General features: G+C 41.9%; 1 protein-coding gene across 3 annotated transcripts in view; it reads right to left on the bottom strand.

Moving 5' to 3' along the window:
• Positions 1-424: 424 nt before the first annotated feature.
• Positions 425-19,079, bottom strand: part of sacs (sacsin molecular chaperone) — a 41,258-nt gene continuing 22,603 nt past the window's right edge. For all 3 annotated transcript variants that reach the window (XM_007234505.4, XM_007234506.4, XM_049466862.1), the window contains one exon: positions 425-18,648. In XM_007234505.4, the coding sequence (XP_007234567.3) occupies positions 7,088-18,648 (11,561 nt within the window). In that variant the 3' untranslated portion in view covers positions 425-7,087. The remainder of the gene's footprint in view (positions 18,649-19,079) is intronic.

The raw sequence follows: 19,079 nt of genomic DNA, 5'->3' as shown, positions 1-19,079 counted from the left end.
CTTGAAATATTTTCATTCTTATACATTAGACCTTCTACTAGTTCCCTATGGGCTGGTTTTCCAAACATGTATTAAGCCTATTTGGACTACACTGCATTTTGAATAGAAAAGTTCCATTAAAAAGGAAAATACAGTCTATGACTAGTCTGTGACTAGAAATGGACACTATATTTTTTATATTAGTTTTCTTCCACAAGCAAAGCAAGATACAATATTTTTTACACTGTTCAGTATAACATTTATGAGGTTATTAACATACCTGATATCCATGTAGCAAAATGAGGTCGGTAAAACATTTTACAACAATAACATTATACAATTTTGCGATCTACAGGTTTAAAACAGTAAATGTTCTCTTCTGTTGATTTATAAAAGAAAAGTGTTGTCAATCTTTTCACACAAAACTGCATGAGAGACACACACAAACAGTATTCTGGGAATTTATTTTGATCTATGGCACTGTTGACGTTAACAAGAGATATAGGTCAACCAGGATCTGCAGAAAATGTCCCAAGCAATATTTGCAGTGGTTTCAGAGATACAGAGCTGCAGTAGAACATGAAATAGGTCTGAACATAAAAAAGTAACGCTTCAATAAAAAGAAGATGTACAGATCATGATTCAAGAAAAAGAATGCTGTAGCCAGTGTTTTACAATTAGTCATTATCTTTCACTGAACAATACAAAAAAAGCTACATACAGTTTCATAGTCATGCTCCTTGTTGCATTTTGTTAAAACAAGTAATGTGTTCAACAAAAGCCATTTTATGTAGTTTATCCATGCCTTTGCTAATCCAGCCCTGACTACAGAGCTGGGGCTGAGGTTGAAAATTCACTGTAACTCCTCCTCAATTTTGAGGTTTTCCCCACTATTGCACAGCAGTGGGTGGCAAAGTTACTAAATGTTGAAACCCCATTTTTGTGGCAGCTGCAATGTATGAAGTAAAAAACTCTCTAACCACAGCCCCTGTTAAATATTTTCCACATATACTAGGAGTGCAGGAGACCAGCAGATATTAAGGATGGACATAGTCTTTAAGGGACACTGAGCACCATATGATTATGTAATTATGTTCCTCAGACATGAAAAGACTGGATTTCTTCTAATAATTAATTGTTGCCGTTTCCCAGATTAACCAGATGGTGGCACATCAGGCCGAGGCTACAGCAAACAGATGTCACATTTTGACTGAAAATTATAATTTGTATTTGAAAATGAACCTGAAATATGATGAGTGATCATCTGTCGTGTTTTGTAGTAAGTATATACAGTCAGGTCCATAAGTATTTGTAGTTACATCACTTTTGTATACCACCTCAATGTTTAATTAGAAACAAAGTAATCAAGCTGTGAGGACCGTTAGCTTTTAATTATTAACAGTTAACAAAAGTCATTATCTGCATTAACTGTATAAGAATTATTTTCATAGGCTCAAAATGAATTACAGTGTGGCCCTTTTTTCATTAACCTTTTGACACACGTTGGTCTCATTTCTTACTTTGCAGTAGAGCTTAGATCAGCCTGCCCCGCCCCATTAACTGTCATTGTGAACCCGGGCCCGATTTTAACTCGACATTTTTTAGTAAGTAGAGTAAGCTTTTTAAAAACATTTTCGGGCCGTTTGAATGAGAGAAATCTGTTCAGAATGATGTTCATTGATATTGCAACATTTAAAAAGCATAAACCTATTATTTAAGAAAAACTTTTAAGAACCAATCTCCCTGTCTACTCTAATAAAATTAACAATGCTTTAGAATATAAATAACTATAGGAAGAAACTGTTTTTTTTATTTTAATCATATAGCCTAAGTGCAACACACAAAACAATAAGGCTACGCACTGCGCTACAAGTCAGGTAATATTCTAACTTGTGCAACTTGCGTTTTTTAAACAGTTTGATGTGTTACTTTACTATATTGTGAATATCACGCCATAGCTTTATATAAAAATTAGAGATGGACCGATCAGTTTTTTGGGGCCGATTCCCATCGCCGATCGTCTTTCATCTGGATCGGGCCGATCGCCGATATCGATATTGGGCGGGGCCAAACGCCACATTAATGCCACACAGGTGCCAGACAAACCTGGTACAGTTTCCCCTAATTACATCCACGCCTAGGCAAACAATGGTAATTTACGCTGCTAGTAAATAAACACAAGAGTGTTACTGACCAAAATAAATGCTTTTCAGGAGAGATATAAGTTATGTGTAAATATTTATAAGACAATACCTGACAAAATCTGTTTTAATGACGTTAATAAAGATCACTGTGACAGCGCTATTTACAGTTTCACCACAGCAAAGGACGAGGAAGTGAATCACTTATCTAACCAGCCTTTACTGATTTCTGCCCCCAATAACCCTTTCAATAACCTCCAATAGACTTTAATAGTCTTCAGTAGCCTTCAACAGTCTAACCTGGCGGCCGTGTCCACTAAAATCCCTAGTTATAAACATCCTGAGGTTAGCAGCGCGCTAACTGACCTGTTTTTAATGTAATCCGAGCAGTGACTCCGTGACGGCTGCTCTAAACTGCTGCTTTTAGCTGCTTGGGCTGAAAGATTACATTACATTACATTTGGCAGACGCTTTTGTCCAAAGCGACTTACAATATTGAAGTGCAAATAATAGAAGAGGTTAAGTACAAAAATAATAGAAGTTAAAAATAAAGCATCTATAGATAGGGCCTTAAGGAGGTCAGAGGGAAATAATGGGATAGAGGAGTAGAGAAGAGGAAGAAGGAGATGAGGTTAGAAGTAGTTAGTGTGTTAGAGGTGTTAGGAGAGTAAGTGCTCTTTGAAGAGCTCTGTCTTCAGGAGTCTCTTAAAGATAGCGAGAGATTCTCCTGATCTGGTAGTGGAAGGTAGTTTGTTCCACCATTGGGGAACTCTGTATGAGAACAGTCTGGATTGCTTTGTGTGAGTGTTTGGCAAAGCGAGGCGACGTTCATTGGAGGAGCGCAGCGGCCGGGAGGTAGCGTAAGCCTTCAGGAGCGAGTGCAGGTAGGAAGGAGCCTGTACTGTCATCACCTTGTAGGCGATTGTAAGAGTTTTGAATTTGATGCGAGCATCAACTGGTAGCCAGTGGAGCTCAATGAGCAGCGGAGTGACATGTGCCCATTTTGGTTGGTTGAAGACCAAACGTGCTGCTGCATTCTGAATCATCTGTAGTGGTTTTACTACACAGGCCGGGAGGCCAGTTAGTACGGCATTGCAGTAGTCGAGGCGTGAGATTACCACAGCTTGTACCAGGAGTTGGGTGGCCTGTTGCGTCAGAAACGGTCGAATTTTTCCGATGTTGTAAAGCGCAAAGCGGCAGGATCGAGCAACTGAGGCCACATGGTGCGTGAAGAGAAGCTGGTCATCAACCATGACACCCAGGTTCCTAGCAACCTTTGTCGGTGAGAGAGAGAGAGAGTCGATGGTTATGGCAAAGTTGTGTTGAATAGAAGGTTTTGCTGGTATGACCAGAAGTTCAGTCTTTGAGAGGTTTAGTTGGAGGTGATGTTCCTTCATCCATGCGGATATGTCTGAGAGACACTGTGATATTCATGCAGAGATTGAGTGATCATCTGGTGAGAACGACAGGTATAGCTGAGTGTCGTCAGCAAAGCAGTGGTAGGAAAAACCATGTGTGCGGATAACCCGACCTAGAGAGGTGGTGTATATTGAGAAGAGAAGAGGTCCCAGTACCGAACCCTGGGGAACCCCAGTGGGTAACGAGTGGGCTGGGGACAGCCGTCCTTGCCATGACACCCTGAACGAGCGCCCAGTGTGGTACGATCTGAACCATGACAGCGCATTGTCTGAGATCCCCATGTTCGAGAGTATAGTTAGGAGGAAGTCATGGTTGACTGTGTCAAATGCGGCCGAGAGGTCCAGCAGAATGAGCACTGAGGACTGTCCTGCAGCTCTAGCAGTTTTTAACGCTTCTGTCACAGACAACAGAGCCTTCTCAGTAGAGTGCCCTTTCTTGAAACCAGATTGGTTCTGGTCCAGGAGGTCATTTTGGGTGAGGAAGCCAGAGACTTGATTGAGAGCTGCTCTTTCTAATGTTTTAGAAAGAAAAGGCAGTAGTGAGACCGGTCTGTAGTTATCAACCTGGGCGGGGTTGAGAGAAGGCTTTTTAAGCAGTGGTGTGACCTGTGCTTGTTTAAAAGCAGTCGGGAACACACCAGATGTTAAAGAGGCATTGATCGTGTGAGTAATAGCCGGTTAACTGTAATAAAGATTAACTGTAGAGAGCAGTATTATCCGGTTAGTGGGATTAAAACTTTTATTTCCTACACAGATGAACTTTAGAAAACTGTAAAAAACGCTCCAGACTGGCTGAGCTGTCTCTGTAGCCCGTGGCTGGGCTGTAGCACTGACTGAGTGACTGACTGAGCGGGGCTTGTGCTGCTGCTGCAGCTCCGACTAGTGGTTGGATGAGGAGCTGCAGCTTCCTGTAAGCGAGCAGTTTCACTGGCCATCCACACACAGCACTGCTTTTCTGCTTAACCCTAAAACTCCTGAAGCAGATCGGCTAAAATCAAACACCGTATTTTGGCTGAAAATCGGCCGATACCGATACACTGCCGATCGATCATCTCATCTCTAATAAAAAATAAATATAGCATTTAAAAACAGACGCCTACATCACAGACTATTTTCTTGAGTCAGGTCGGGTTTGGGCAGAGAATCTAAGCTCTACTTTGCAGTTGTGTTTAAAGAAGAAATATCTACGAATTCATAATGTTTTTAATGTTTTTGGGGAAAGTTAAAATGGTAGCACATGCAGTGTAAGAGCTGTAGTTTTCTGTAAAGCTGGGTCTGGCCCTGCTAACATTGATATTTTGACCTGCAGCCCAGTTGACATTTTATGTGCTTTTTGGTGATATTTTTGAGCACACTTTTTCCACAGCTTACTCAGTGAAACTATTTTAGAAATGGACAAATTATCCTGAACTCAAACAATCACAACCCAAATACACTTTAGTTCAAAGGTTTGTAATGTGTTTACATCAGTAAATATGACATTTTGAAAGAAAATCTGTCAGTTTGATTTACATGGATGCCAGACATAAGACGGTCACTGACTACAAAAAAGGTCTGTTCACTTGTTTTTGGGCCTGTAAAATGACTGTAATTAAAAACATAGATAATGCTATTTAAGTCTACAAATCTCCACTACCTCATTCATCTCCACTCCAAATCTTCAAATACTTATGGACCTGTCTGTGCATATACAGCATACAGAGATCAGCCATAACATTAGTGTTATATGCCACCAACTATTGTTGGTTATATGACCCAAACAGGCATGAAGCAACAGATCCTTTAATAAATCATTTTAATTGTAAAATGGGGCCTCCATGGATACCATCAAAAACTTTAGGGGCCCATGATCCCGTTTCTGGTCCACTGCATTGGACCACTTTTAGCTAATCACTGGATGCCACCAGATAATCACTTCACCTCTGTTATAGTCAGTGGTGCTAATGTTATGGCTGATCAGTGTACTGTATATAGCGTGTTTTTTGCATGTTAAATTGAATGTGCTCAAACAGCCCTACTGTGCATTGGAGATACAGATGATAAAAAAAAACAATTTCCACAGGCTACACAAAGAAATAAAATACCCAATGAAAAGATACTGCACTGAAGGATGCACTTTACTGGTCTTTTTCACGAACTGAAACTTCAATACTGAGCTCCTGTATGTCGCGAGGAACCTTGCGCCTGCTCAATAGTACAGTATATCATGTTTATATATTTTTTGCGTAATACAGTGATTCTTTTGTCACACAACTTTCACACCAACACCACAAGACACATAAGCACACATAATTCCCAGACATTTTATGCTGCGTTCCATTTACCTTAGAATTCAGATGTAGGAGCATGAAATAACGTGTTTTATTTACAGTTTTATGTCCCAGGTTAGCATTGTTAGCATAGTCGCAGGTTAGCTCGGTTAGCAATAACATGGGAACATGGCTATAGATAGAAACTGGACAGAACTGTGTGTACGACTGACTTAATGAGATGAAAGTAAATAAATGGATAAATAGATGGAAGTGCTGATAAACTGTATAATACTAGTGCTTTACTTTAGCGGAGATGTTTGGCTCTCCTGCCAAAACAAGTCAACCATATTTGTACTGTAAGCACAGATGGAAAATGGCCTCTGTACAGTGCAGTGAACACAAATGCCCGGAAGGCTGGGCAGCCATCGGTGCAGCGCCTTGGGAGCTGTTGAGGTTAAGGGCCTTACTCAAGGGCCAATAAGTGGCAGATTACCGGGCTCTAACCGCTAAGCCCCAATAGTTTTTAAAATATTTTTTGTAAAAACTAAAAAGAGAGAGGATTTATGAAGTTGGGACTACATTTGGGAAATTTACAGGAGTCAGCACAACCGAAAAGCAATGGCTGAGCACCACACAAGGTGACCACTATCTCCTCTGCCAGGTACTTTCCCACTAGGAATTCTGACATTAAATGGAACGCAGCATCAAACTAAATCAGGTTACTTTTTCTTACTGTAATCGTACCAGTGTTTAGTCTACAATAGTCTCCACTCTACCAAATCTCAGCAGTCACACAAGCGCTCCTGACTCAAAAGTGCAGTGCAAATGCATGCTAATTACAATACAGTCAAATGGCTGACCGTGTGAAGAAAAATACTTTCCTATAAAAGATGAAGTAAAAAAGCAGCACATTCGTATCGGTTTTGTACAGGGTGAACATAAACAAACTTTGGTTTAAAAAGAAAAAAATTATATTGCTATGCCTAGTAGCTTTTATTTACACTTGCATGTCAAAAAAACCCTTTTGTTAAAGTAAAGGGTTACACACAGAAATATCTTCAGGCTCAGGCAGCATTTGTTTGAACATGTTTGGGCAAACATATGCAATAAGCATGGGCCTCAGCACCTTTGATGATAATGTGCATAAGCTTCCCGCTGGATGCATACTGTTGCTTCTAATAACCCCTGCATTGTACAGTATTCATAATGTTCGGTGTTCATATTGCACATGGCCGCTGTTTTGTTTTTGTAATGCAAAGGCTTTTCTTGATCCAATCCCTGATTTTTTTCTACCTACTCATATTTTCTGCTGTACAAATGTCTCTAGTTTGATAATAATCCGAGCTGTACATTCCATGACCCTCATGGCCACTTCAGAAGTGTACCGATCATTAGGAATCTGTGGAAAAGGCAACAGGTCGGGATAGCGAGTTCTGAGGCTGTCAACGCCATAACCTTCCAAGATGTGAACATCTTTAGCCAGCCCAGTGAGCTGAGTGCCGTACTCTTCCACCTTCTGGGCCAGTGCTGTGGGCTTCACGTCTTTGTCTGACTTGCCTCTAACTGCATAGTCAGCAGCTATTAATGCTAATTTGGTGGCAAGATAGCACTTAAAGCACACCCACTCGTTGGCATTTTTGTGAAGGTCATTTCGTGCAGCTGAAAAGTTGGCTCTTGCCTGCCGCAGCCACCTTCGAGCCTCCACAGGATTGCCCACAGACTTGAAGGATGGTGGCACAAAGAATCGGCTAGAATGTGACGTTCCTGCATAGCTGGTGAACTGCTCTCGAAAATGTTGCCTCTCCGACTTATGGCTTGTTGCTTCTTGGTTCCATGATGTGTAAAATCTTTGATAAGAGAACTTCTCTGACTGAAAGCGAGTGGAAGATGCAGAGAAAGTTCTTCTTGAAGCTCTTTCTGCAGCCTGCTCTGCCTGTGCTTGCTTCTCCATCCTGCTGATTTCTTTCTGTAAGTGCTTAAAAACCTCTGTGGCAATATCAAGGTTTTCTGCATTTTTGTCTGGATGCCACTTGAGATATAACCGTCTTATGATCTTCTTTCGCTCGGTTTCAGCAAGTTTCCAAGCCTGTTCCACAACAGATGTCACTTCTTTTAGAATTTCCGGTAATGCGTTAAGCTTGATCTTCTTCGGAGATGCCTTTGGAGGAGGAGTTATGTGCTTTTCCTTGTCAGGGAAAATCGGCGGTACCAGCCTGGGGCCTGAGGAGCGACTCTCTGATGGGCTTGTAGGAGTAGTTGGGACACCATCTCGAATATGGGTGCTCTCGTCTTGTCTAGAAAATTTATACAGATCAAGGGAGCTCACAATTTTGTATTCGCTATATCCAATGTCAATTTGGTAGTATTTCCCAAGAAAGCTTGGGTTGCCGTCCTCTTCTCTCTCTACTTCTTGAACTATGATGGCATAAGTGTAGGTTGGCTGATAAGACCCTAAAAAGTCTCCTCCCTCCGAGTCAACTAGGTAGCCAACATACTCTCCGGGATAGAATACATTCAAAGGGTCCATTAAAAGAATATGATGTATCTCTGCAGGAATAGGTGTCCCAGGAAGGGGAAGTTCAAGCTTTGAGGGCTCAGTTGAGTCATACTTAACACCAAGATTGTCCAGCTTTTCTGTGATTCTGTAGATGTCATTGCAGCCCAGCATGGCAATAAGATAGGAAGTGTCAGAGATCAGATTGTCTGTTGCAGACTTTAGGGTCATCGCAAGGGCAAGCAGAAAATTAATGTCCTTACTATCAGAATGTTGTATGTATAGGTGGATGACTGAGGTGCCGTACCTTTTTAGAAAGGCCAGAGTTTCACTCCGGCTATGTGGAATGGGACTACAGCCTTTGACTCGCAATGTGGTCTGTAGCTTCTCGAAGCAGGACACCTTCAAACCCTCACATAAAGCTTTGCACAGCCGTATTGCTTTTTCCTCATTGACCATGTACGCATTATCGTTCTCGTGCTTCATGATCCGTATTAGTCCTGTGATGAACTGCTCAGAGGAAAGTAATAGCTGAAGGCGTCCCTGAAGTGAGCAAAGAGCTCCAAACTGACACATCTTCTGAGATTCTTCATCCAGTTGTTCCTCCAAGATACTGCTCAAAAGTCGAGGCCTTAGTTTCTGAGGAAGCAGCATAATGAGCTTAGTGTGAAAGGCATGGTCTTTGCCCAGATAGCATTGGCTCATATCAACAAGCATTTGGACTCCAACATTGCCCTGGATTCTGCTCTTGTAATGTGGTGCATCATCAAAGACCAACGTGTTTGACTTGGCAAGTCGACCATCGTGACTTGGCAAGTAAAAGGTTAAATCTCTGAGGGATTCAAGGTCTTTGCGGATTTGTACTGGTTCATTCTGAAGACTTTTGAAGAGCCCAGACACTGCCCTCTTCACTGTTCTCATTTCATTTGGGTCCAGCTGTTTGCCTTCTGAGCTTCTGTATATGCGAAACAATACTTCAACATACTGTTTGGTCGAAACAACATCCTCAGTTCCTAATACTTTGAACAACTGGTGAAAGGTGCCAAGTTCAAGTGGAAGTTTGTACAAATATGGCTTGAAGTCTGATTCATTGTCCAGATTTATAACAACTTCCTCTGGTTTCAGAAGTTTCCAGCCATCCTCAACCATAACAAATGCTACTCCCCGTAACTGATAACGGAATTCCCGTTTATCTGCATTCAGGAACTCATATGCGCTCCTCAAGACTTTGCTTCTTGTTTTGACTGTGTCATCATCCACATTTGTGACGCTGCAGATGTTTTTGCAATTGCTAATGACCTTTTCCAGAGGGGGGTCCATATTGACATTCAACAGAGCCAAAACCTGGTCAAGCTGTTCCTGTCCTGTAACTGTGCTTCCCTCTTGGTCTTTTATGCTTCCTGGAGTGGCCTTCTCTGGTAAAATTGGACAGGATGTCCAAAGTAACTGCATGATATCTGTCTGTTTAAATTTTGGGTTAACCTGGGACCCACTGAAACGAATCAGAGGAAGTGTGTCATTCACTTCCTGATGTTGAGGATGAAGTCTGACAAGTTCTGGTGGAGCTCGCTCTGGACACAGGAATGGTATCATGGAAAGTTCTTTGAGGAATCCTCCCTCAAAAAGATCTGCCCTCTCATTGAAAATGTGATTTAGGAGCACATCAACAATTGTCTGGACTTTTCCATTGGACCAGTTCTCAGTTTGAGCTTTGATGCTGACCTCTTTTGCAAACTGTAGGACTTGCTGTTGAGACACAACATATTTTAAACCTATTTTGCGTAGGAATGTAATCCATGATGGTAAGAATGCAGTTCCGTTTTTTGGTTTTAACATTTGCTCAATTTTCCTGAAGAAATCTGGAGGGATGAAGGATTTTGGTGGAAGCATCACTTCAAATACTTTCTCAGTTTGGTCATAGAAGGCTTTGGCAGGTTTTAGTCTGCTTGTTGCGTCGTAAATAAATGACAGACCTTCCAGTTTTTCGTAGAGTTGATCCTTTATGTCACTGGACTCTTCCAGTGCCAGTAACCTCTCCTTTAGATAGATGAGATGCTGGATTTTTCCATCATGTGACAAAATGTCAAACTTTGGAAGAAGATGCTTTAGGTAGACGTCCAGATCATCAACAGGGGTGCACCCAAGGAAGGCGTACAATTCCTTGAGCTGTGGATTGTCAGCTAGAAAAGCTGAAGATGTGGTGTTTGCCCATTTTTCCATGTCAATGGAGGGAATGCTTTTGATCAAAATGTAGCAAGCTCCATAGTTTGCAATGCTTATATGCCGGCCATTGACAGTTCTGTAACATGGGAGCAATTTTAGACTTTGTACATCATCTTGGCTTAGGCTGGCCAAATTAGAGTTAAAGTATAACAGAAGTGCTTCAAAGTCTTTGTCTGTCAGGTTAACTGCCTTGAAAGCTGTTGTCTGGATCATGTATTCAAGGGCTCTCAAAATGCTGGAAGGATTTTCTATATTTGCAGCCTGCTGGGCCAGCAGAGGCACAATGGGATTCTCTTTGGCGCAAATTTTGTTTACAGCCATCTGAAAGCACCCTGCTTTCGTTAGGGTGTGGAAGACTTTGTCATTCTGCCCATTGGGGAAAATGGCAGCATACATAAGACTCAGGGGTAGCAAAACATCGTACTCTGGTACAACTAACTTGTTGCTGGACACCATAAACTTGATCCCTGGTATCAGAGCCCAATCTTTAAGGATGTCCAGAACGGTCTCAAATTTGGGCTTCATCTCTGTCTGGTCATCTTTGATGCCAATGTTCTCACTGATGAAGTGCCATGCACTTTTCAGCCAGGATTCACTAGCATAGTTTTCTCTCCACTTCACAGAGGTTCTTGTTCTGTACTCTCGAGGGAGAACTGATCCCAATAAATCTCCAAAACTACTGATGTCAAAAACCTTTGCAACACCTGCTTTGAATAGGATGTTGCTGTATCTCATGTACAAGGTGTGCATGAACAGCTCTTTCCTGGAGGAGATGAGATCATGATGATTGGTCAGAAATTTTGGCCGTTTAGAGTCAAAAACTTGCAAAATGTTGTCCATTGTCAAGAGCAGTGGTAGACCCTCTATTTTGATATCATCCTCTTCTATGTCTTTAAAGCAGTAGTCCACTAGGAGCTTCAGGCTGTGGAAGAGTTTGAAGTTAGACTGCTGCAGTCGACAGGGCAGCTTCCCAACTTGGCATGATGCGTCTGGTGATTGAAATGTCAGCAGGAATTTTCTGACATCTTCTGGCGTCACATAGCTGACTGGAATCCCTGCATCTTCTAGGCAGAAGTAAAGGCTGGACGTTTCATCACAACTGTGGATTAAGTTAAAGCCAACATCCAAAAGCATGGCCTTTAGTCTGTAGACATTTTCTGCCACAGATTTGCGTGTGGAAATGTTGTATTCTGTGTTTTTAAGGTGCTGCAGCTCATCCTGCAACAGGTTGTCAAAAAATGCTCGGCTCTTAGTTGAAGTGGACGTGTTCACCCAAGAGATGTACACTGCTGAATGCATATCAGTGTTGTCTATGTGTGGCGCTCTGACAACAGGGAGGAGTCTTTTCAGATCCAAATTGATGCACTGATAGATTGCCTTTACCAAGCAGTACCAGTCTGGCTGAATGTCAAGTCTGTTCACAGGGAAGAAAAACAAGAATTTTCTCAGGATGTCTTTGACAACATGGATTGGTGTACCCTGAAGAATTGTCATAGTGGGGTCTGGCCCTGGAAAGAATTTACGTTTCAACTGAACCAGCAGTTCCACGTAAGCAGGTGCTATTAATGCCATCATCAGGTTATTGTTCCAGTCGCTTCTTACTCCAACTCCATTGTCATCCCTCCACAGGTTCCTTCTGGCAGAATCTAAGGCAAAATGCCCATTCACGTGAAAAGGCAGGCCAGTCTCCAGAGAAAGGGGAAGAAAGCAGAATGCTCTATGAGCTTTTTTGTAGTTGTGGCTTGTGCATGCTGCTACACCTCCTCGAGGGAAGAGTGTTATGTCCTCATTTTTGTGAGCTGAAATTACACTCTTGGACACCTTTTCCATGTCAGAGAAGCCAGATCTGTTGCACACCATCCAGTTTGTTAAATTCCCATCTGAATCTTCAATGTCCATGGTGTACGTAATTTGCTGTACTGGGATTTGCATCAGCTGTTTTTTCTTGGTCACACTGTCCACTACAGAAGCATGAAACTGCTTGCGTTTCAGACGATCACCATCCGTGATTTTTGCAGTCACGGAGTACAGTGTTTTTAGTTCGCCTGTGCCATGTTCTATTTCACATATTGAAATTTTCTCCATGTGGTTCAAAAACATAAGCAGCTCTGCACCATCAGCTCGTAGTTTATCTAGGAGATTTTGGACCATCCTGTCTGAAGCAGGTACCGAACTGATCTCAGAAATCTTTGCCATTTCTACAGTGCGTAAGGGAAAGCGAAACATTGTGCAGCGTTCCAGCTTGAAGCAATTCCCTAGATACAAGTTCAGGACATCCGAAAATTGGGACCTGAAATCAGAATCCAAGTCTCTGAACATTCTTCCTGGGCTGACAGATGTTGCTCCAGGTGCGTAACGTGCATGTGGATCAAAGATACATAGAATGTCATTATTTGAGATGAAAGATGGACAGTCTGTTATGTGATACACTGAGTTGAATCCTATACCATACTGACCAGTTTTGCCAGGATTTGCCTCTTTAGTTCCTCTGCCAAGATTCTGAATCCCTCTAATATCATCTTCTGTAAACGGCTGATTGTTGTACACACAGAGTGATGGACCCTGCATTGGCACCCACTTGTCATCAAATATCCTGTCAGTTGGATGGATTCTAGAATCAAAGACAAAGTATATCTCTGTTGCTTTGGCATCGTCTGCATTCTGAAGGAGTTCTTTCAGCATTTCCTTCTCTGATGGATAAGCATTGAGGATACTCTTGATTCTGCTGGTTAGTTTCTCCTTTTGCCCAAATTCACTTCCAAGAGTGGTGAAACAGACATTGGAAGCATACCTTTCCAAAGCTTTGTGGCGTTTAGGAACAGCGCCCAATTTCACCGCGACTTCTCTTGGGATATCTGCATGACAATATTTTACAGTTGAATCTCTGACCTTAATCCATGGGCAGTCATTATAGCAGAGTGACTTAGATGGCTGCAAAGTGAGATTGCTGTCAGGCAAAAGTATCTGTCCATAGTTGCTTTGGCAGAACTCCTGAGTTTTGTCTCGAATCAAACTCCATATTCCTTCACTGATGATTCTGCGACTAAGCTGGAAGTTATCCTCAGTAAGACATCTTCTCCCACATTCACTCTTAAGCATTTCTAGGACAGATGCAAAATTTTCAACTGTGAAGCTTGGTTGAACCCCCACGGTTTCAAAGAGCTCACGACAGCTGTTCCTATACTTGTTAGGAAGCTGGTAAAGATACGGAGCTGCATCAAAATTTAAGTAAAATGCCACTTTGGATGGATTCACGTAAGTGTTTTCCACTAAAATTGAGCAGAAGGTTTTCAGCTCCTCCGTAATTTCATCTTTTGCAGTATTGGAGTGCATCATCTCTTCATGTAAGTATTTGTAGCACGCATTTGTTATGTTTTCTTGGTACAGTGTGACACCATCAAATGATTTGGAGAGTTCTTTTAGTTGGCTTATGACTAACCCAACAGCTGGCTTTTTAATTAGCCCAAGGAAGTCTTTCACAGCTAGAGAGATAGGGCCACAACCTTTAAAAGATGGAGAGCTCTCATTTAGGATTGGCTTCATTAAACACACAGTGTCCTGATGTTCTGTTGTGAAAAGTTCTGTTGCAGAGAAAATTGTGGACTGAGGAAAATTATTCCCATGCCAAGGGAGTGAAAAGCCTGCAGGCTTGGTCAAGAATGGTAGGAACTTGATCTCTTGCAATTTTTCAACATAACCATTTCCTCTTGGGTCTGTCATTTTCAGCTTTTCATCAATAAGGCTAAGCAGTATACTGCTCCTGTGGCATGCAGCTACATGGTCTGTTTCATTGAGTGCCATTACAGACTCTGCCCTTTCAGTCAAGTCTTCCCACGAGAGGTCATCTTTTACCATACCCAACTGTACCAACTTCACTAAGCACACTGGGTTCAAATAGTCTTTTAAACTTCCTTCAGGGAAGCGACCATCTTCACTGTTGTACAGTCTGGCAACTCTACCCTCTGGATGTATGAGTCGAGATGGCAGAACAAGTCTGTCAGAAGTACCTGAGCATGGAATACATGGAGTCTGTCTTAGTATAGATGCAAAGTCCTCCAATTTTTCATTGAGGACATAGTACATCAGGGGGTCACGGAGGTCCTTGTCTATGTCTTGTATGTTTGGGAAAAACACATCTGAGAAGAACTGTCTTTCTGTAAGTGTGTTCTCCATCAGTTTCCCTTTACAGCCAGCATCATCAAAGCCTTCTTTGACCCAATCAGGCAGCTCAACAGCACAGAGATCTTGGGAGCCACATTTCTTGAGGTATTTCATGAAGATTTTGAAAGCAGCAGGTCCTACATCCGGTCTGCAGAGCAAGGAGTCATCCAAAAACCTGACATACTTGATTGACACCCAAGTTTTGCCATCTGAAAAGACTCTGGCATTGTCATTGTCTCCTCCTTTGGCAATTTCTTGATATACGCCTTGGCAAATCAAATTGAAGTCGTCATGTACAAGACCAGGGTCAGGCCAGGCTGCGTAGTAGTTGTAGTCGAGGAGTTCCCCATTTTCTGACATTGTTCGTAGAGTGCTAAGTGCAGCCAAGTATGCCTGGACAATGACGTGTCTCATGAAAATGGAGTTCCATTCTCCTTTGGTATCTGTTTTCCAGATTTCTTTACGATTTGATGTAACTGCAAAGCATCCATTGATGTGAACAGGCAGTCCAGTTTTGATTCTGAGAGGTAAGTAGCAGAAGACTTCTCCAATTGGACTGGTGCTTGTTTTCACTGTCCATTTTCGATTTTCTTCTTCCGAGAGCAGAACTGCTACACCGCCACAAGGCACCAGTCCTAGTCGCTTTCCACTGTCATTCAGGGAGAACTTCAAAGCTTCAGTCACATCCATACATGAACAGATCAGCCAGTTTGTGTTTTCAACACCCTTCTGAGGCATATCATCATTAAGTCTCTTTTGGGTTTGTGAGCCTTTAGCTGCCATCTCAAAGTATGAAGATGGATCCTCTTCAGAACCTCTGAAAAGGGGGGACTGCAGATCAAGAATTCGCCTGAATACATTGTGGTACTCTTCTACGACAATGCGGATAATGCAACCAGACTTAGGAACATCAGCTGGTACTCTGTTGGTGGCTGCCACTTTCTTCATGACTTTGGCTGCAGATTTCAGAATGCTGAGGGGACCATATGTTGCTTTGGAAGACCACACACTTTTGTTAATTGTGACTACATCTTGTGCAGCAGCAGGATTTGATTCCTCAGATTTCAAATACTTCAGGACCATTGTTCCAACATGCTGTGTGAAAAGAATTAGCCGGTGGCCACAGATGCTGAATTCATCAACTAGTGAATAGATATCTGTGGTGTTGTAGTAGATACCGCTAATTTCACTAACTGCTGCTTCTTGCTCTGTTCTGAATGGAAGCCTGAAGAGAGTTCCATCGTATTTGTATGGGGACTCTTGTGACAGAGGAAGCTGACAGTTGAAGACATTAATAAAGGGTCTAAACTGGTTAGGAAACTTCCTCAGTCGTTTCTGCTGTTTACTCCAGTTGATTTTAATGCCTGGATTGGATTTGTCCCTGATGTGCTTGCTGATGTGATTGATGTTGGGATCGAACATGATCATAAACTCTCTGCTCATGATAATGGGTATGTCGGTCACATGATAAACAGAGTTGAAACCTAACCCAAATTTGCCGACTTTGTCTGCTTCACATCTTTTCATCGATCCACCGAGTCGGGTTATGTTAAGGAAGTCTGTGTCAGAGAAAACTGAATTGTTGAAGGACCACAAAGAAGGGCCATGGCAAACAATCATCCCAGGGTCCAGAAGGTTTTCTCGTAGATCCAAATTCTTTCTCATGTCAATCAGAAAACTGCATTCAGTAGCATTTGCATCATCAGCATTCTGCAGAAGCTCTTTGAAGATATCTGCAACAGATGGATATTCCTCAAGAATATTCTTGATTCTCACAGTTAGAGGTTCTCTCTGCCCAGACTGTTCAAAGCCGAGGTTCTCTGGGTTAATGAGCCTTGTGCTCAAACAAGGTACTCTTAACCATTCTGCAGTTTTCATGGGAATGTCATCATGTACGAGTATGATGGGCTCTGAGGTATCGTCAAGCAGGTCAATCAAGTCATCAACTTTGATGTCACAATAAGTGCACTCATGAATTGGCTTCATGACTAATTTGCTTGGATCTTTGTAGCAAAAAATTGGCACATGCATGTCAACATCCACTGTTATCTGACTGCTGTAAATCCATCGTAAGATGTTTATCAACAGCAGGAGACTATGCTTGCTCTCTTCTTTGGACATTTCATCTTCACTTCTTTCTTTAACTGTTTTAACCACTTCGAACACATGGCTGGGAACAACTTCCTCAATTGAACCACAGAATTTGAACAATTTGTGGAATTTTGCGATAGTCTTTGGTAAGGAGTACAGGTATGGCTGTAGATCCAGGTCTGGTATAGGCTTCAAGACAGTTTGGGAGGGAGATGCAAATGTTTTTCCAGTCCATACCCAGTCAAAGGACAGAGACTTCACTGCTTCTCTTGCATTTGCTAAATGAACTTGCATGAACTCGTAGATTTCAAAAAGGATCTGCTGGAATTGATACCAATCCTCTGTGGTGAATGCTTGAGATCTGTGCCAGTCATTTACTGCTTTTAAATGCTGAAGCACTTGGTCGACTTGAGGATCCATGGATAACTTCAGGGCTTTTTTCATTCCAGCAGATGTTCGTTCCACAAGTGCTACAGAAGAACCAACCAGCACTGCATGGGATATATCGCACATTTCAGACAGGGATGAAATATTACATGAGTCTCCCTTCCAGGCAAGAGACTTGGGGTAATTCAAAGGTCTGTCTTTGCAGACTGGTACCCATTTCAAGTTCTGTAGCAATGCCTGAGCTTCTGCAGACTTAACCAATTTTGTTTGTTTGTTCAGAATTGTAAGAAGGGTTTTTGCCTTCTTCAGAAGTGACTCCCATTCTGGCTTAGGACTTCCCTGTAATTCTTCGATTTTCTGGGCAACCTGAAGTACATCTTTTTCAGTAAGTTGGACTTCATTCTTGAGCCCTAACTGCCTAAGTGAATGAAGAACATCAGGAGATGATATGTAGGTGTCTGGTGGAAATCTGGACTTTTCTTCCATGTAGAAGAGATTCTGCAGTATCTCCAGTTCAGGATCGAAAAAGTCTGTTGGTGCAAAGGGTTTTCCTGAGGAGGAATATATGAACTTTAGGGAGGAAAGCCAAGTGACCACTGCTTTATTTTCATTCTTCAAAAATGAAAAATGAGTAAGTGCCCAGAGCATGATCCTTTTCACTTCTTCTTTCGTGTAGAACCCTTTGGACTCAATGTCCTGAACAATCACCTTCAGACATTCAGTGCTTTTGACCTGCTCCACGTTTAACAGTCCAATCAGACGAATTGTGGCCTCATCACTGCTGTCGACAATGTTGATGGACAACTTGACATCTGGAGGATGCTTTGCAGTATGGTGCAACGCTCTCGCTCCCTTCAAAAAGGTATAGGATGGAGTGCCTTTCTCTGAATGCTGCCCCACCTTCACAAATATGGGAAGATCTTGGATTACACGTTTCTCCTTCTCGGTGACATCACTAAGACCAGCTAAGAAGCTTCTGAGGGCAGTCTTCTGTTTGACGGAGAGTGATGATACTTGACTAACTAGTCTCTGGGGCGAGATCCGGTCCATGATTTGCAGTAGTGTGCTTGGAGACAGCCGATGGATGTAATTTTTCAGGAGTGGATGCTGCAAACATGGATCCAGTGTTTTTAAGACAACTTCTCCAACCTTTTTTATGACTTCAAGCAGGACCTCAGACAGAGAGCCCTCCTCTTCACTCACAGTAACGATGGGGGATGGAGTCTTGAGGCGCAAAAGGTTCAACGATTCAACACAGTCATTCAGTGGCACATTGGGAATCAAAGGCATGTCTTCAAAGGTACTTAGGTCATCGGGAAAATTGATGTAGAGATGTTTCCAAACCATTCTGATCCAGGATGCTGACGGATGCTTCATCTCTTGATCGCCAGGGTTCCACTGAACAGCAAACTCTCTAGAAGGCCAAGCTGTTGTGAGGATTTCTTTAATGAGGCGTGCTGATCGCTCGGGGGTTAAGACTTGAACCTGAGTGCAGGGCCTTCCTGGAAAAAAAAAACAACAACAAAAATGTAATATAATTCCACACATATGTTCCATATTTAAAACACTGCATTTGTAACAGACTGATTCTAGTACTGCTTGATATTAATTTCATTTTCTCAATCAAATATCACATATAGGCTTAAATCAATTATTATTTTTACACATTTAGACATTATAAACCTATATTTGAATTATTTAATCATTCTTCAATTAGGTATTTATAAAATTGTATAGCACAAATTGCAAGGATCTGTAAAAGTAGAGGAAGCATTTGAAAATGTATACTGCAATATTATCTAAATGTATTAAAACAAGGGATGTACCGAAATGAAAAATCATAAAGTGACCTCATTACTGGTAATCTAGTCCAACATTGACTATAAAAATGCAATTTTACTCATAAATTAGGGGTGAGGACAGTGAGCCTGTC

Source organism: Astyanax mexicanus, chromosome 18, assembly GCF_023375975.1.
Source record: "Astyanax mexicanus isolate ESR-SI-001 chromosome 18, AstMex3_surface, whole genome shotgun sequence".
NCBI classification, from domain to species: Eukaryota; Metazoa; Chordata; class Actinopteri; order Characiformes; family Acestrorhamphidae; genus Astyanax; species Astyanax mexicanus.
This window is presented reverse-complemented; position numbering and strand designations above follow the sequence as displayed.